This window comes from Salvia miltiorrhiza, chromosome 5, assembly GCF_028751815.1.
Source record: "Salvia miltiorrhiza cultivar Shanhuang (shh) chromosome 5, IMPLAD_Smil_shh, whole genome shotgun sequence".
Lineage (NCBI taxonomy): Eukaryota > Viridiplantae > Streptophyta > Magnoliopsida > Lamiales > Lamiaceae > Salvia > Salvia miltiorrhiza.
In genome coordinates, this window is record NC_080391.1 from 14,620,216 (window position 1) to 14,637,997 (window position 17,782).

Genomic DNA, 17,782 nt, shown 5'->3' on the forward strand with positions numbered 1-17,782 from the left:
GATTGTATGAATTTGGTTAATGAATTTACTTCCCTAGGATCAGTTGTTTTATCATTAGATTTCTTACCTGAATTTTATTTAGTGTTATTTGAGTTTAGTTTTATTATTCATACATCATCGATTTTGTTTGCCTGTCTATTGTGATAGTTTAAATTAGGAGTACTTAGAGTTATTTCGCTTATCAGTCCCTGAGGATACGATACTCGGTTATTTTTTATGTGCTACAATTATACTGTGTTAGTTGCAGTTTACGTTGCTAATAAAATAGTGATCAGTCACACGTAGGACTTTTTCTAAAGAAACCAATGTTATCTTATTGTCAACTTTATGTTGTTGTTTCAAGAGTAAGGAGTTCGAGCGAATTGAAGATTTTAGCATGTGATAAAGATAATAATAGCATATCAAGTGCAATGAATATTGTCTACGAAGAAATTATTCAAAACTGATAGATTTACTAATTTGTATTACCATGCTTTATTCAATATTACAATTGTTAGTTCTATATAATAATAATAATAATAATAATAATAATAATAATAATAATATATATTATTATTATTATTATTATTATTATTATTGCACCCCTATTTCAAATAGTAAAATTAAAAACAATTAAATTCTTTAATTAATTAAAGGTTATACTCCCTCCGTCCCAAAATAAGTTCCTCTTTAGGGGCGGCACGGGTTTTAAGAAAAAGTGGTAAAGTGTATTGATAGTGGAGAAAAATAAGTATGTTATTATTAGTATTCAGAGTGGTGAAAATGTGAAAAAATGTTATAATTAGTGTTGGGAGTGGTGAAAAAATGAAAGTAAGAATAAATAAAGTATTGTTAGTGGTGGGGTAGTTGTCCAAAAATAAAAAAGAAAGAAAGAGGAACTTATTTGGGAGACGTCCCAAAAAGAAAAAATAGGAACTTATTTGAGGGACGAAGGGAGTATGTTTTTTTCAATATAATACAATATTTTTTATTTATTATTTTAATACAATATAATATTAATTATTATACAATGAATTAACGTTATAACAAAAATTACGATAATTTATCCCGTACATGGGTATGGGTGGAATACTAATTCTAAAAAATTCTCTAACTTAAATAGAGATCATGATAACACTTGAATACTTCAATGAAAGGACAAATCCTCAGCATAATTCTCTCAATTAAATAAAGCGTTTGAATCTTAAAGTGGCACTCGAGAAGATCATCAAAAATTGGCTTTTAAACTGGGCACAAAGCTCTATACAAGGATATGATCAAATAATCAAATCCACGTCATATTTCGAAGGTCCAAACCACAAATATTCTTTATCTTCAATCAAGGCACCAATTAATCCTGAATAAATGTAATTTAAATCAAAAAATTAAATTTAATAATTGAAAAATAAAAATTACCAACTTGCAACCTAAATGAACTATGGGAAAATTTAGATTCAGTGGTCTCATTTTGACTCTTGGTTTCCTTTTATGCACACACCTCTTCACACTAACACTGATATTGCACATAGATTAGGTCACTAACAGCGGACTGTTCCCAGAGAGACATATCTCTTTCCTAATTCCTTGTTTGATTATGTGGTTCTTTTGGATGGAAATGAATAGCCGTAAGCATAAGGCTAATATTTTTCGTGCTTCTCACGTGATGTCGTAGGTTATTCATCATCTTCGGTTTCTTGTTGCGGCGGGGATTCTCACCGACACTAATTGGCGGGGTTGCATTACTTGCGTATGATTCACAGACGCAGCGAGGTGCGGGTGGAGGAGTGGTTCGGGACCACACTGGAGCCATTCTTGTTGCTTTATGCACTCCATGTGCTGCCACTTCCAGTTTTGAGGGTGAGTTAGCTGCTCTGCTAGAGGGTCTGAGACTGGCTATTACATTTTCTGCTCATAACTGGATTGAGTTGGATGCTGCAGCGATTGTTTTGCTCTTATCTGCTGGGCAACATGGTCATGCTAGTATCCGTCATACTATTGCCAGGATTGGTCAGCTTATTGGGCAGAGGCGGGTTCGTTTTACTCACATTCATCGTGAGGGAAACAAGCCTACTGATTTTATGGCTATGAGAGGTCATCATGTCATGGCTCTGACTATTTTTGCTGGTTTTTCTGCCCTTCATTATTTTCTTACTCTGGTTAGGATGGATCAACTTAGTTATCCTAACTTCAGATTCAGATATCATGTCGATAGTTAGTTGGTTCTTGATTTTCCTTTTTCTGATGTTATTCATTTTGTCCTCTGGGTGTAGTCACTTTTGGGCTAACCTATGTATGATTTTGGTCCGATTTCGATTTTTCCTCGTGTTTCTTTTTGGACGTTGTCACTTTTGGGCAACGCCATGTATGAAATACTGGTTGACTTTTTTATATACAGGTTGGGGTCTGTCTAACCCCTCACCTTCGAGTGTTTGTTTGAAAAAATAATCTAGACTCATTTTCTTTTCTTTTTTGGGATTCTAGACTCATTTTCTTTTGATACAAAAGAATATATTACGCTTTTCTTTTTAAAAAAATTATTTGTAATCCAAGTACACATGTAATTAGAGGGAATGAGATTCAGTGTATTATATATAGAATTATGGAACATTGGATCTCATCCCCAATTAGAGAATCACAAATTAGATCGAGATATATCTTACTAACATTTCACCCCATTCCCTAAATTTATAAGTGCACTAAATAACACATGCACCTTCAAAAGAAGACACTCAATACTCAAAAGTAGCCCTCACCCATTGCTTTAGTTATACCCTAGCTTTCTGGTCACTTTTCTATCATGATAAAAATGTATCTAACTACACTAACTAAAAAGGGACATTAACACCCCCCCCCCCCCCCACCAAATATTTTTACTTAGTCTTCACTCCTCATATGCACTTCATTCACAAAACACACAGCTCCATTAATTCAACCATGGCAGCCTCCTCACTTCACAAGCTACTCTCAACACTAGCCTTTCTCTCAACAATCCTCTCCTTTCCGGCTGCCGTGACGCCGCAGGAGTGCCCGTATCCGTGTTACCCTCCGCCAATAGGCCCCGGAGATAACCCTCCAGTGGCCATGACGCCGCCATCTTCCACCACTCCACCTTCTTTCTCCCCTCCAGTCCTTTCCACCAACCCTCCCGCCGGAATCTTCCCATACAATCCGCCAACCCCTACTTCTTACGGCGGCGGCGCACAGCCGCCGCCGGAGCCTATACTGTCGTGGTTTCCCTATTACTACAGGAAGCCACCACACCAAGATCAGTCTTCATCAACTGCTGCCGGAGGAGGATCAACAGCTATCCTCATCATTTTTTTTAGTTTTGTGTTCTTTAATTTTGCACTCAATTAATATTAGCATTTTTTTCGTTTGAGGTGTGTGTGACGATTCACACAGTTATTGTCGGTTTTTCTTTGTACTTATATATTAATGACATGGCTAATAATTATTTAGCTGTTCTATCTTGACAAAATTAAGGTATCGTGTTTCCATTGTGTTTGACTCTGTTTGATATAATCCAAAAGGCTATGAAAATCAATCATAATGATCAGAATTGTATCACTAAGATAATTTGCTCTAAACAGACAACATCTTTTAACCCAAACAAATATCAAACGTTTGGATCAGTTTTTACTTTTGTTTAGAGTGAGATCAATTTACTCATCCAGCAGCACATGCGATTTAATTACTTAATTACGTTTCTTTTACGAGCAATTATGATTTTAGTTTTCAGCGAGGATACTAGTCATTAAATGAAACTAGGAAATTTTATTTGGTAGTATTTTAAATATTATTAATTAACAACGAGAGATTTTGCAATTATTGGTTCAAACTCAAAGTATTATTGAGGTATTAATGTAATTCATTGCACCAATATTCCTATCTTAATAAAAGAAAAAGAGACTTAAAGCTAGCTACTGTGGCGTATGGTCTTTTTCACTTTGTAAATTTCAAAGGCAAAACAACTTTTAGTGCCCTTCTTTTACCGGTTATTCTTACACAGAAAGAATATAGTTTTTCTGTATATTCTGCGTGGACATTTAGTAAGGGCATCTCCAATGCATAGCCGTATAACACATCACCTTTAATTCTAAAATAATATAGTAAAATTTTAGTTTCAGTTCTAACCATCTGCTGTATTATTCAGAAAGAAAAAAAATCGAAAGATACTTTGTAAATTAGTCTGTTTTTTATTAATAGGTGAAATTTATGTAATTAATTCAAAATAAACACTATGATTTATAATATTAATAAAGTATAAGAGAGAAAAACAATAATACAATGTTGTTCTATTAATAACCACAATGTTCGTTGCACCAAAATAGCGCAAATTTGTGGTGAAATACTGTTTCAGAATAGCGCCAACATTGGAGAAGGTGTGACAGAATTATGTACAAACCTATACAAGTACAACACCTCAAGGTGTACAAGAAAATAATTAGTAATAAATGCAAAAAGCAACATTACATAGCAAAGCATGGCCAATTGTTAAAAATAAATGAGTAATTAATATGCAATAACAATACAATTTTTACAATGTCACTATTACTACAACACTACATTTTAATTAAATTTTTGCGCTTGCAGTTCCAGCATTTCTAAACTTTTAGAGAGTCTTTCCAATAATACCTATATTTTTTTGATTTAGGGGACTACCAAGGGGAATTAGATTCAGTGTATCATATTTTACTTTGTGTTTTATTTTCAATTTTATTTATTTATTTATATTTTTTTTTTCAATTCAACGTTATATGCTTTAGTTTAATATTATGATTATTAACTAGGGATTATTCCATTAAATTAGGGTATATAATTATTTTGTCATTTTATTTAAATTTTATTAGCTAATAATATGTTGATAAATTCAAAGTCATGTTATATATTTTTTAAAATTTTTAATTTTCTGAAATAAAAATTAAGTATTATAATTCATAGTATTATAATAAAATTTATTTTTATAAAAAGTATTTTTAAAATAATAGATATAAGAATAGGATATAGTGGAACACATAAAATTGTGGGACATTGGATGTCATCCCCAAGGAGCAATAGGATTTGAAATTTTAAACTCTAGATCTTACTATTTATAGATTGAAGTCCTGCATTGGTTGGTGTCTTCTTGAGGACGACAATACCAGTATAAACAACACGATTTTACTTATCGCTGCTGGAAAAATTGAAGATGCAAATTATAATCGAAATGTTATAAATTAAAGTTGTATTGCAATTAAAAGTAGTGAAAGTCTGTTGCGTTCTCAAACCCAGTTATGTTGGACAGAATAATAGAACAATTCACCCAAAAATCTATAGTAACGCATAAATACAGCGAAAAAGTAAAGTACGCATAATTAATTGTCTTTATACTGCAATATTAATTAATTGCAGTTGTATGTTCACTATTGGTGATTCAAGGACCAACACCTAATCTATAAAGCGATAAATATAGGCTATACCTAGTGTGAATGATCGGAGAAAGCAAAGTAGACAATCGGAAAAACTCAGAACGGGAGAAAAGTAGCTGTTGTATTCGAAAATAAGAGATAGCGTAATTACAATGCACGAGCTCAGGTTCTATTTATAGACTACATAGGAGGGCAAAAGGGTAAAATCATCTGTGGTGCATGCGCTTGGCGTGATAGAGGGGCATGTCGGTAAATTTGCCTTCACGCGGGAAATCTCCCGCGTCTCTGGCGATTCCGCTGGTGAAGGTAGTTCCTCTAGCGAAGGCTGCTTCTCTGGCAAAGGTGACTTCTCTGGCGAGGGTGACTTCTCTGGTGTATAAGATGCCTTTAGTGAGTAAGATCCCTCTGGCGAGGATGATTTCCTCTGACGAGTACACTTCCTCTACCATACTTATTCCGCTGGTGGAGTCGATTCCTCTGATTTGCATCATTTCCCTACTCTGCATATATCACTCCTCATCAACCACTCCCCCCTCTGGTCTGGTTGAACCGGGTATTCTTCGTGTTCAACCAGTGAAGTATTGTTAAAGCCAGCGTTGTGCTGTTCTCCTTCGTCCCTGCAAATCATGAAGACACGAGAATTCTAATATTGTAAGAAGATAAAGGTAAGCCCTGTAAATTGTTCTCTGGCGTTTTTGTTACTCCCTCCCCTGGTCTGACTAGTTCACTCTGGGACGATGCAACTAGTCAGAGGATTCACCCACGTGGATGACGTCACTAGCATTAAATGCCCGCCCTTTCTGCAGTGCTTTTTCCGTACCCCGAGGTTACTTTTTAACCTTTGCGTCTTTTCGTCTCTCCGTAGAAATTCTTAGCCATTGATTAATTCCCGTATGCCACGCGTCATTCATCCCGTATGGTGGTAGTTGCCCGCGTACGTTACTTAGTCAGTTTCGAAATTTTGCTTCCCACTATTCATCTTCTCCACTTTTTCCCTAATTCCTTCATCTGCGATTTCCGGCGATCCTCTCCCTGTTCTGGCGTATTTTCCCGCGACCCCTCCGCTCCAGTTTTTACTGTCAATCTTTTCCTGACCTAGGTAACTCGCTTATCCTCTTCTCCCGATATTTGTGATTAGTTGTAGTGTAGTGGTATATTTGTTGGTGCTCTGATTGAGCGTGCTAGAAACCCTAGGATTAAAATTTCTGATAATGGCTTCCACTTCCGCTCCCCAGCCCTCGCGTTCGCCCTCTCCCCGAGATTCTTCATCTTCCTCCCCCCAGCCTTCAAGGTCTTGAAAACCTTCATTCCCCCTCTGTCTCACGTGACTCTCAGGCTACTCCCAGTCCCTCTCATCCCAAAAAGAAGACTAAAAAGGCTCCCCAACCCCCTAAACCTGTCCCCCATTCTCGCCTTAGCTTCACGGCGATGGAAAAGATGAGAAGCAAGTGCCGTTGCCCCGACGGCTTAAGATTCGAGGCCTTCTCTAAAGCCTCGAAACCCCCGGAACAACTTCGTGACCACAAAACAATAGCCATCTGGCAAGCCCAGATAGACGCTGGCCTAAGGCTTCCTCCTCCTCCTCTCCTGGTTGACGTCTGCAACCATTTTCACATCCCCTTTTATCAAGTTACCCCTTCTGCCATCCGAAGGTTATATGCCTTCCATATTCTCTGCCGAGCCCATGGTGTTGGGGACACCGCCAAACTATTCTGTCAGACCCAATGTCTCCGCATGCAGGGCAGTCCCTTGTATAGCTTTGCGGGTCTTCAGAAATATCCCACCTCCTTCCTTTCCTCCTTAAATTCTTTTGACAAGGATTTTTTGTTTAATTACTGTTACGTGCGCACCCTTGTTGGTTCCTGGCGTGATTGCGGCGCCTTGGAGCTGGAGTGGCATAGTCCTCGGACTACCTATAAACCAGCCTCTCAGGCTGCTCCCTCCGCTTTTGACCTGGGTGTCATAGCCCAACTTAATGCCATGAATAAGGCTGAGCCCCTACCTTGTAGATATCTTGCCGAGAACAACTCGACTCTGGCATACAATGGCCTATTTTCCCTATATCCAAAGAAATCAATAGGTAAAAAACATGAGTTAGAAAATATATTAACTTTTGTTACCCTGATTCTAACGGTGTAGAATTTTTATTTGCAGACATGTCTTGGAGGAAACAATGCGGGGTCAATTTGGCTGCCGTTGCTTCTCCCACCCGCAGCGGGGAACATGGCTCGGGGGGCTCTGCTTCCCGCACGGACCCCTCAGAACAACCCACTGGGTCCGAGATGGTTATCACTCTCCCTGTGGCAGAGGTCGCAGAGAGAAATGTGGAAGCCTCACGCACATTTGATTCAGAGGAGGTCGATGCAGGTGGCCTTGTTCACGGGCGCAGACGCCCCAGTACTGGTGACGCATCTGGTACTGGTGGAAAAGATGTCCAAATTGTGGACATTACTGATGAAGTTTCTTCTCCCCACTCTGCCCAGGACACCGCCACTCCCGATCTCTCGAAGAAGCGGAAGAGGGGCTCTCTGATCTCCGTGGGTGAGAAGGAGAGACAGGAAAGCCTGAAGAAGGCTGGCAAGTCCGCGAATCCAGCCAAGAAGTCTGCTGGTGGTTCGAAAGTCCCTCCTTCTGCTGGGGGAAAGGGCAAAGGCAAGGCTGTGGTCCCCGCTGTTGATGAGCCGGAGGATATTGTTCCTGGCCCGATTTCAAGTTTGTCGGGGCAAGGGTTTATTGATGCCTTGTCGTCTCGTGTTCATTCGAAAGACAAGGAGAAAGTGGAGAACTTGACGCGAGGGGCTCTGGCAAGTCAGCTTGCCCAGATGGTTCTTCAGGTACTTTGCAGCTTGTATCCTTATCTAAAAATTTAAGTTATTAACCTTTTGACTGTTCTGGTGGCCCCCGTTTCTCTGAAGAAAGTCATTCCTTTAGCGAAGAGTATTTCTTTGTTCTGACATGATCCATTCTATTTCCTTGTAGGTGGAGTCTCGGATCTGGGGAGCTATCCTGCGCATCCACGATTATGATGTGCTGGAGAAGGAAAGAGAGAAAGAACAGGCTGCAGTAGCCAAGCGTGATGACGACGTCGCCGGGGTAGTGGCACGTCTGAGCGGAGCTGAGGCGGAAATTGCTGAGTTGAAGGCCAAGCTGGCCCAAGTAGAGGTGGAAAAGTCGTCCCTGGCCTCCGAACTGACCAGGGTGACAAGGGAGAGCCATGAGAGCCTTATGAGTGGTCTTGTTCACGGGCGCAGACGCCCCAGTACTGGTGATACATCTGGTACTGGTGGAAAAGATGTCCAAATTGTGGACATTACTGATGAAGTTCCTTCTCCCCACTCTGCCCAGGACACCGCCACTCCACTCAATGAAGATACACGAATCCACTCAATAGAATCCCTCTTATTGAGTGGTATTGAAAGAAAATCTCTTATAATCATATCAATTATGGTAGCAACAATTAGACTTTAAATGAAGTTAATCTATGAATATCAAACATACAAATCTACCGACTAGCCCTAACAAATGAGTCTCCCACTCAATGTGTATTTTGAACAATATGTCGTGTAAGATGTTTGAACAATAGCTTTGAGCTCCTGCACTTGTATGTCTTCGTGTTTGGACTGATATCGATCGCAGGATGCTTTGCCCCTATTTATAAATCCAATATATGCTTGGTGGACAAAAAAAAGTGGCTCAGATCATCGATAGTGGACGCGGCCGACATGTGGAGCTTTCTTCAGGCTAAAGTGTGCTTGTTGGTTAACCTATTTAACCAACATTCCTAAATCCAAGGAAGACCAAGTCTTCAAGTTTTTAATCATTCTTTTCCACTTCAAGATATCCGATAATATCTTTGACAAAGTCTTAATCAAATCTTCTTCTCCATTTTTGATATCACCGAATATATATATATATATATATATATATATATATATATATATAGGGGGCGGTTATTCAATAAACCATCCTTATTTTAAGAATTACGAACCAACAAAAATGCATGAATTTTATGTATAACATGCATGAATAAAATGTAAATAGGCATGAATTGCGAAAAATAATTTTTTGCTACCTTTGGGATTCGAACTCAGGACCATGAATTTATCCAACAAGGTGATGAATCAACCGTAGATCTTTATGATCTAAGGGCTGAAAATGGTTCCTAATTTATATTTTAAGAAGCGTTTTTATTTTAGCCTTCCCATATATATATATATATATATATATATATATATATATATATATATATATATATAACGGTTGAGCTAAAATAAAAACATTTTTTAACCCTTATATATATAAGGGTGGGCTAAAATAAAAATATTTTTAAAAAATATAAAATAGGAACTATTTTCAGCCCTTAGATCATCAAGATCTCAGTTGATTCATCACCTTATTGGATGAATTCATGGTCTCGAGTTCGAACTCATAGGTAGCAAAAAATTTATTTTTCGCAATTCATACATTTACATAGCAAATTCATACGCGTTCTACATAGAATTCATACATTTTAAGTAGTTCGTATTTATATGTTAAGAAGTGTTTATACCGTAGCCCTCCCCTATATATATATAGGGGGTCTCATTAGAGTGTTCCCTTATATATATATATATTAAATATCTTTAAACAATATATAACGAAGAAGATAAAACCAAGGTTTTATTCATTATATGAATAAATAATTATTAGAGTTAAAATAACTCTAACAAGTAGGATCAATATTATGTTATCTGCGGTAATTCATCCTAATAAAAATAATACTATTAAGGGTCGTTTATTTTGCATGATTGAGTATTTTTATCCTCAAAAGTAGTACTATGATTTTTCAATCACACCCTTTTAATGAAATACTATGAATTAAGCAAAAACTAGTTTAAATAATAATTAAAAATCTAGAAATATTCTAAAATTTTAAATTGTTAAAATAAATAAGAGGTTAATCTTATTATTTTTATCTGACTAAGTAAACGCTACTTTATATAACTATGAAATTTTTTTATTTTTTTTTAGGAAAAATATAACTATGAATTTGGATATACTTAAGTTTCGTGAAAAGTATCTAGATTTGGATTTTGGACTAATAGGCTAATAGCCATCATATTGATTTTTTGTGGTTCTAAATTTGCTACGATGTTCCTATCCTGGCTCATTTTATTATTATTATTATTATTATTATTATTATTATTATTATTATTATTATTATTATTATTATTATTATGATTATGATTATTATTATTATTATTATTATTATTATTATTATTATTATTATAATAATAATAATAATAATAATAATAATAATAATAATAATAATAATTACTCCATTATTATTATTATTATTATTCGAATTGATTATTTGTGGATTTATAATAATAATAATAATAATAATTACTCCATTATTATTATTATTCGAATTGATTATTTGTGGATTTATATTACAAAATCTTTGCGTGTCCGAAAGTTGATGATCGACGTGAATAGCCACGTGCTTGCACCAAAACAAAATGGATACATGGACCATATGCATCGAAATTAAGACTAAAAATGCCAATTTCCAAAGAAGGGGAGTATTCAGTTGTTTCAAAAGTCATGCTTATGTCTGAGAACATTCAAATTATGAAGACATTTTTTTTTATAAAAAGAGAAGTTTGGAGTTTAAACCCCATTGCAGTCCTTCACAATTTTTTTTAAATTATTTATTTAAGTCATGGTTATTAATTATTATAATATTTCCTTATAATTGATGTAAATATACTATATGCTCTTAAACGTACGTGCAGCTATATAACTCGATCAATCTACACTTCGATAAGTTGTTCTTTGTTAATAATTCTGGCCTAAAAAAGAAGAAAAAGGAAAAAGAAAATTCCAACACATTTTCTTGTCATAGCCTTTTTTTAACAAAGGAGAGGAAGAGAAAAAGGAGATCCTTTTCCGCAATTTTTGTATAGTCTAAATTTTATTTCTCAAAAATGTACAGAATAAAGTTTAAAGTGAGGCGCTATATCTTGCCATTCTTTTTCAATTTTTTTTTATTTGTCATAACTAAAAGAGAAAGGTATGTGGTTGCTAGGTTCGCAGGGGCTCTTGTTTTATGGCATCTATAGGAATATGACGTGAAAATAAATATAGATTGTTAGGAAAAAGTAATGGCGTATAGTCGCTTCATTAAACTTTATAAGTTAGACCACAACTTTTTTCTAATATCAATTATACTTGTAGTGACTTTAACTCTAATTAATCAATGCTAGTCTTAGGACAAGGTTTTATTTAGAACTAATTTTGCAATCGCACGAAAGATATTTTTTTTAATAATTAATTATTTTGAAGTATTTTTTATATTTGAAAATTTAGTTATTTATTAATGTTATATGAATGTTAAAATTTTTATGTTGTGCAATATATGGGTAGGAACAATTATTGCCCGTTCTTTCAAATAAAAATTATCGTAGATATTGTTAGAGTAGGACGTGTAAGTGTTTGAAATGATGTCTTGTATTGGAACTTCAGATTATTTAAGAAATAGCACAGCGCCGCACAGTCGCCTGTCGCTTCACCGACATGGCTCTTTCCGCCGCTCGCGCTTCTTGGCATCGTGGATTGCTATATCGCTGGCTGCAAGCGCCGATGGTGGCGGCGGCAAGGGGTGGCGGCGGTGGGTGGGGGGAAAGGAATTAGGGTTTGGGGGTGGGGGGAAGGGGGAAGAAGATGGAGACATGAGAGGTTGAGGGGTGAGAGGGCGGTGGCGGCCTGCGGCGACGACGGGTGGGGGAGGGGAAATAGGGTTTGGGAGTGGGGGAGGTTGGGGAAGATGATGATGTGGATTTTTTTTCTTTCTTTTTTTTAAAATTTGTTTTCCACATGTCATACCCCTGCCACCGTGTCATTTCTAGCGTCGGCGTAAGAAAAAATCGGTCACCGGACAAATTCGAAACAAAAACGAAAAGTTATGTATTTAAAAGTAGAGTTTTTAAATTAGGAGCAAAAACCAATTCGGGGTAAACGTTATGGATTTACAGGAAATTACCCCTATAATAAAATAGGAGAGAAAAAGTAATTTTTTTAGGGTAAATTTGTGAAAAAAATAAGAGAATAAATAATATTTAAAAGATAAATAATTAAATAATACTTTAATTGGAGGAACATGAAAAATGATGAAGTATCATCTAACAAAATTTATAAGTATTGCGGAGAAATAGAGTTTTGACCTGAGTATCGATGATTGGAATAAAATCGGCGACAATCAAAAAACTAAGACGCCGGAAAATAAGAACACACCTCCAAAATCTTTATCTCCAAGTAAAAGTTTTATAGATTCTGATCTCTCCTTCAAAACTGAATACAATGCGCTATTTCTATGACAGATACAAAGGGATAAATTAGTAATTTCATGAATGTTGACGTATACTGCGTACAAAGGGATAAATTAGTAATTTCATGAATGTTCACATACACCGTGCAACTAGGGTTCTAGATTACACATTTTATAATGTTTGTATCGCGTGGGGCGGCGTCAACCCAGATCGAAGGGAGGAGGCGGCGTTCTCGCCGTCTCCAAGGAAGGCGGCAGCACGGTGGTGTGAGATAGAGGTGTGGGTTCAGTTTTGTGTGTTGCTGGCGCGAAGCCCCTGAGAAGAGAGAGAGATATGAGATGGTCTGTGAGAGGGGAACGGGGCGACGACCTTCTGGTCGGCGGACAGCGACTTCGCCGGCGGAGCTTGAGAGAGAGGTGGGCGGAGCTTGAAAACGACGTCGTTTTGTACCAAGCAAAACGACGTCGTTTCACAACACGTCATTTATTTTTTTAAAAATTGACATGTATTTTCCATGTAGACTCCACCTTGTCATCAATATTTTTGACACGGTGATTAAGTTAGGTCATCGAAATTTTTCGCCGGATGTAAATTGCGATTCAAGGCTTAATTGGGATCGATATACTATGACAGATTTTTTGAATTTGATGCAAAACGCGAAAAATGAAAATAGTTAAAGGATTTAGCGACATTAACCCAAAAAAAAGGATAATATTTTTTCATCTTTTTTTATTCATCATTTCTCAATAAAATTTTGCAACTAAGGTAAACGCACCTTAACATTAACATTAACATTAATTGTTACGATCATATGTGATAATAGTTGCTACACGACTATATGATTTTTCCCTCTTGTTTTGTTATACAGGTGGCATTGTTAGTTTGTTACATGTTGCAGGTTAGGATGGGGGCCTCTGTGCTTCATAGTTTTATGTTGGCCCATTAAAGGCCTTGCAACTGCTTGACTAGGCGTAGCCCAATTAAGTGCCTGGATTTTACTTATGGACCAAACAATTCTACACTTATATTTGACTATCAAGCCAAAATAAATGTCTGTTCGTCAAGTGAACCTAAATGAAAACTCTAGCTAATTTGCTTCTGTAATACGACAAAACATTTTTTTCTCTTTTTTGGTACGATACGTCACATATATATTCTTTAGTATTATACATTTCAAGTGTAAAATTATGATACGTATACACATGAATTATACGAGAGTTTATTCATTATAAAAAATCACGTAAAAACGACAAAAATATCATACACACAATTTGGAGCATCATAATGTCATATTGAGTGAAACAAAGATCGTTCCCTTGCAATATTAATTGCTTACAACGAGTCCTTCAAAACTAGTCTATATATTAATTATATATACTAATTGAGATTAGTGATTCTAATCATAGGAAGCATGCAGCAGGGGGTTGTCGGTGCCGGAGATGAGACATCTTTGTGTTGGCGGCGGCGGTGACACGCTCGCAGCGAGGGCACATCGAGAGGGCGGAAGCCGGCGGCGGGAGGTGGCCGTGGCCGTGGACGTTAATTGCCCTGAGCTCCTCCACCTCCTTGTGTAGCTTCCTGTTCTGCTCACTCAGTGATCCAAACCATCTTTTCAAGTACTCGCACTCCATTTCTGTTTGCTTCAGCTTGCTCCTATATTAATCGCATCAGTGCAGTGTTAATAAGATTAATTAGGTTGAGTAATTATGATTAATGGAAATATTGATTACCACTTAATTGACTCGGTCAAATTGCGTTTTTTAATTAACGTGTATGCATTACATACTAATTACTGTGCACATTTAACACCTATATAATGTTCATCATTTTATGCATTTTGTAACATTATTAAGGATCTAAAAATAGCTATTTATACTTTATTAACGGAGCATAGAAGAAGATGCTTGCTCGATTTCTATAAAGAACTAGATGCATAAATTGCACTTTATTTCTTTCCAGTTGGATCAAATTAGCATGGAATGTCTGTTCACAAATATTTTCAGTCCTGTAACTACATTAATAGATGCTATCTGGATCATTAATTTGGTATATATAAATATACAAGTATTCAGAAGAAGTTTTCGTGAATAACAAAAAATAGTCCAAGTATGAAAAATACCTTGCTCTACGATTCTGAAACCAGACCTCAACTTGCCTCGGCTTTAAGCTTAATATTTCTGCCAAAGTTTCCTTCTCTCTCTGCATATCATAAAATACATACAATATTATTCGTGTCTCTCTAACAAGTAAAAAGTTGAAGATTTATGATTGCATACAGGGTTTAAGGTGTGATTTTGTTTGAAGCTTTCTTCAAGAAGACGAGACTGCTCTTTGGTGAGGCGAAGCTTCTTTCTCCGGGCCGGGCCCCCGTTCGGGCTCTCGCCTTCTTCTTCTTCTTCCATGCATTCTTCTTCTGTTCCTGATGAGGGCACTTGGTTTATGTCCAGCTCTTTCATTGTGCTTTCCCCTACAAATTAAATATGTCTTTAGCTACTTCATATATACCACAAAAACCTAGCTAATATTACTATATCATGTTTATGATTCTATGATATCCATCTCATTTCGATCCAGAAAAATTCATCATCTCTTTTGAAAAATATTCGTTAGAACACAAGAAAAGCAGGAGAATTATAGATCAAAAATTGTGAGGTGAGGAGATACATGAAATAAAGATTAATTAATTACTTAGTTTCTTACCGGGGGATAAGAAAGATGAAGAAGAGAAGCCTATAGTTAACTCCAAGCAAAAAGGGGCACTATGACAATTCTCCATGAAATGATGAGAAAATTAAGGAGAGAGGACCACAAAATATATCAATTTATATCTGTCGAGACAAATTAAGAATATTAATAGTTGTGAGGTGAGACCTATATATATAGACATGTACATATTTATATATATCGGAGAGTAAATGGGAAAGGGCAGAAAGGAAATGTGGAAAGGTCATATGCGAAATGGTCAAAACCCAAATCAGGATTTCTTTGAAATAAACACATACATATACTCAAGACTAGAATATTTTTTTCACCACTTTCTAAGAGAATACAAGTTGTTCCTATATATTGGTCCAAACATTAAATATTTACGTGATCATTAATTAATTAAGTGTAAGCAATGGCTCCATCCCATTTTATTCACACACAAATCATTTTCTTTTGGGACTGCCATGTTGTAATACAACATCACCTTTTCCTTTTTTTTTCGCAATTAGAAACATTCTCATTTTCAGCAAGTTCGTAATGTGTACTTAAAAGGAAAAAGGAAAGACTTTGAATATAGTTCCTTGGGTTGATTTCAAATCGTCTCTTGTATTTGTCTACTCATAAATATTATCTTGACATCAAAAAAGAATTGGACCCAAATTCTTTCATAATTGATCCTGATGCGATATTAAAAGCATATTTGCATGTAAAAACTGCATATTCAATAGTTTTCATATTTAATAATTAATCTTTTGAAAAAAAAAAGGGGGAAATTAAGCTAGTGGAGAAATTAAAGGTGGGAGTGTGAGAAACCCGTGTGATGAAGGGCACGTGGCAGGAATGATGATGGGAGGCAAGGCCCCCTTTATTGAACCGGAATTGTCGGTTTAAAGGTCAGCTGCTGAAATGATTGGCAACCACCTCTCCAAATATTAATGCCCAACTAATTAATACATACTCCCTCCGTCCCCAAAATAAGTTCCTCTTTGGGGACGGCACGGGTTTTAAGGAAAATGGTAAAGTGTATTGATAGTGGAAAAAAATATGTTATAATTAGTATTGGGAGTGGTGAAAAGGTGAAAAAGTGTTATAAATAGTATTGAGAGTTGTGAAAAAGTGAAAAGTAAGAATAAATAAAGTATTACTAGTGGTGGGGTAGTTGTCCAAAAATAGAAAGAATGAAAGAGGAACTTATTTGGGGGACGTCCCAAAATGGAAAAAGAGGAACTTATTTCAGGGACGGAGGGAGTACATCATTTCATGTGTTTCTGTCTCTCTCTCTCTTTTTTTCTCGTCGTATATCAATGTGTATATGTATTTCCAAACAAAATAGCGCATGTTTCATGAATACCACTAAACACGCTATCGGATAGCCCGGCCCGGCCCAATTGGCCCAGCTTTGACACTTTTATAAAGAGGCTCTCATCAAAGTCCTTGTAAATTAATACCAGCTAGGAGTAGTATTTATTTTCAATCTTTTAATTACGTTGGCAGCTTATAAAATCTCGAAACATTACATCTTATCAACCCTTTAAACATTTCATAAGTTATTGAAATTTATAACACCCTAGCCAAACACTGATTATTTTCTTAGAATCCTTCTTTGTGGTGGATTATTTATTTTATTTTATTTGCCTGCGATCTATTTCTAGTGAAGTAAAAGAGTCGAGAGTCGAGAGTCGTGTCTTCACATATTTTTGGGAGGTGGAGTTATATACATCTAAAAATTAGAAAATCCAAAAAAAAAATGACAACAACTGGGGATTGTGAATCACAGAAAAGTAAGCAGGGGTGCTCCTTTTTCGTTCACATCAAGAAGTAAAAGACAACGTTGTCTCTGTAGCTGCAAGCCTAGTAATTAAAAACCTTTAAAGCATCATATCACATCCAATTGCTAAATCACTAATTTAAATAAGGATTAATCTTTGGCCTTAGCTTTCTTTAGATTAGTAGGAAGTAGTATATCTGTAGGAACTCAACAACATTGTCTTTTAAAAATGTAATGAATTAATGAAATAGATGCAACTAAATAAAGCAATCCTTATTATGCGAGCTAAGACTTAAAACTGTAGTGAGTGTTTTGGACGTCCGGCTAGAAATAATGAGTTAGTACTACTGTCCAACTTTATTGTGTTAGTGTTGATGTCAGGTTATATTAACACGATACTATTTTATTTATTATTTATTAGAGTCTGTAATTATCGTACTAACACAAACGAGTCGTGTTCTCATCTTGCTTGTGTTTTATCTTACCAATTAACCACACGAGAGACGAGACACACACTCTCACGTATCACATACAAGTTTACATGCATGCTCCAATTTCTATATTACTATATCCTGTGGCCTATAATTCTCTTTTCCACGTACGATTTGAAA

The 17,782-nt window shown here is 36.1% G+C and overlaps 2 protein-coding genes across 2 annotated transcripts; one reads left to right on the plus strand and one right to left on the minus strand.

Moving 5' to 3' along the window:
* Window positions 1-2,913: 2,913 nt before the first annotated feature.
* On the plus strand, window positions 2,914-3,336 carry LOC131025555 (classical arabinogalactan protein 9-like). The gene has a single exon (XM_057955350.1). The coding sequence runs from the start codon at window positions 2,914-2,916 to the stop codon at window positions 3,334-3,336; it is 423 nt and encodes a 140-aa protein (XP_057811333.1).
* Window positions 3,337-13,967: 10,631 nt separating this feature from the next.
* Window positions 13,968-15,655, minus strand: LOC130986275 (homeobox-leucine zipper protein HOX3-like). Its single transcript, XM_057909630.1, has 4 exons — window positions 15,398-15,655; window positions 14,974-15,164; window positions 14,817-14,896; window positions 13,968-14,350 (listed from the first exon to the last, which is right to left on the minus strand). The coding sequence occupies exons 1-4, from the start codon at window positions 15,471-15,473 to the stop codon at window positions 14,098-14,100; spliced, it is 600 nt and encodes a 199-aa protein (XP_057765613.1). The 5' UTR covers window positions 15,474-15,655; the 3' UTR covers window positions 13,968-14,097.
* Window positions 15,656-17,782: the final 2,127 nt, after the last annotated feature.

What these genes read in the sequence shown, in the direction of transcription:
- LOC131025555 (XM_057955350.1), top strand. Translation starts at nt 2,914, where the DNA reads ATGGCAGCCTCCTCACTTCACAAGCTACTCTCAACACTAGCCTTTCTC.
- LOC130986275 (XM_057909630.1), bottom strand. Translation starts at nt 15,473, where the DNA reads ATGGAGAATTGTCATAGTGCCCCTTTTTGCTTGGAGTTAACTATAGGC. An exon ending in TTCATCTTTCTTATCCCCCG is followed by an intron (nt 15,165 to 15,397) that starts GTAAGAAACTAA and finishes TTTAATTTGTAG; the next exon opens with GGGAAAGCACAATGAAAGAG. An exon ending in AAAATCACACCTTAAACCCT is followed by an intron (nt 14,897 to 14,973) that starts GTATGCAATCAT and finishes TATGATATGCAG; the next exon opens with AGAGAGAAGGAAACTTTGGC.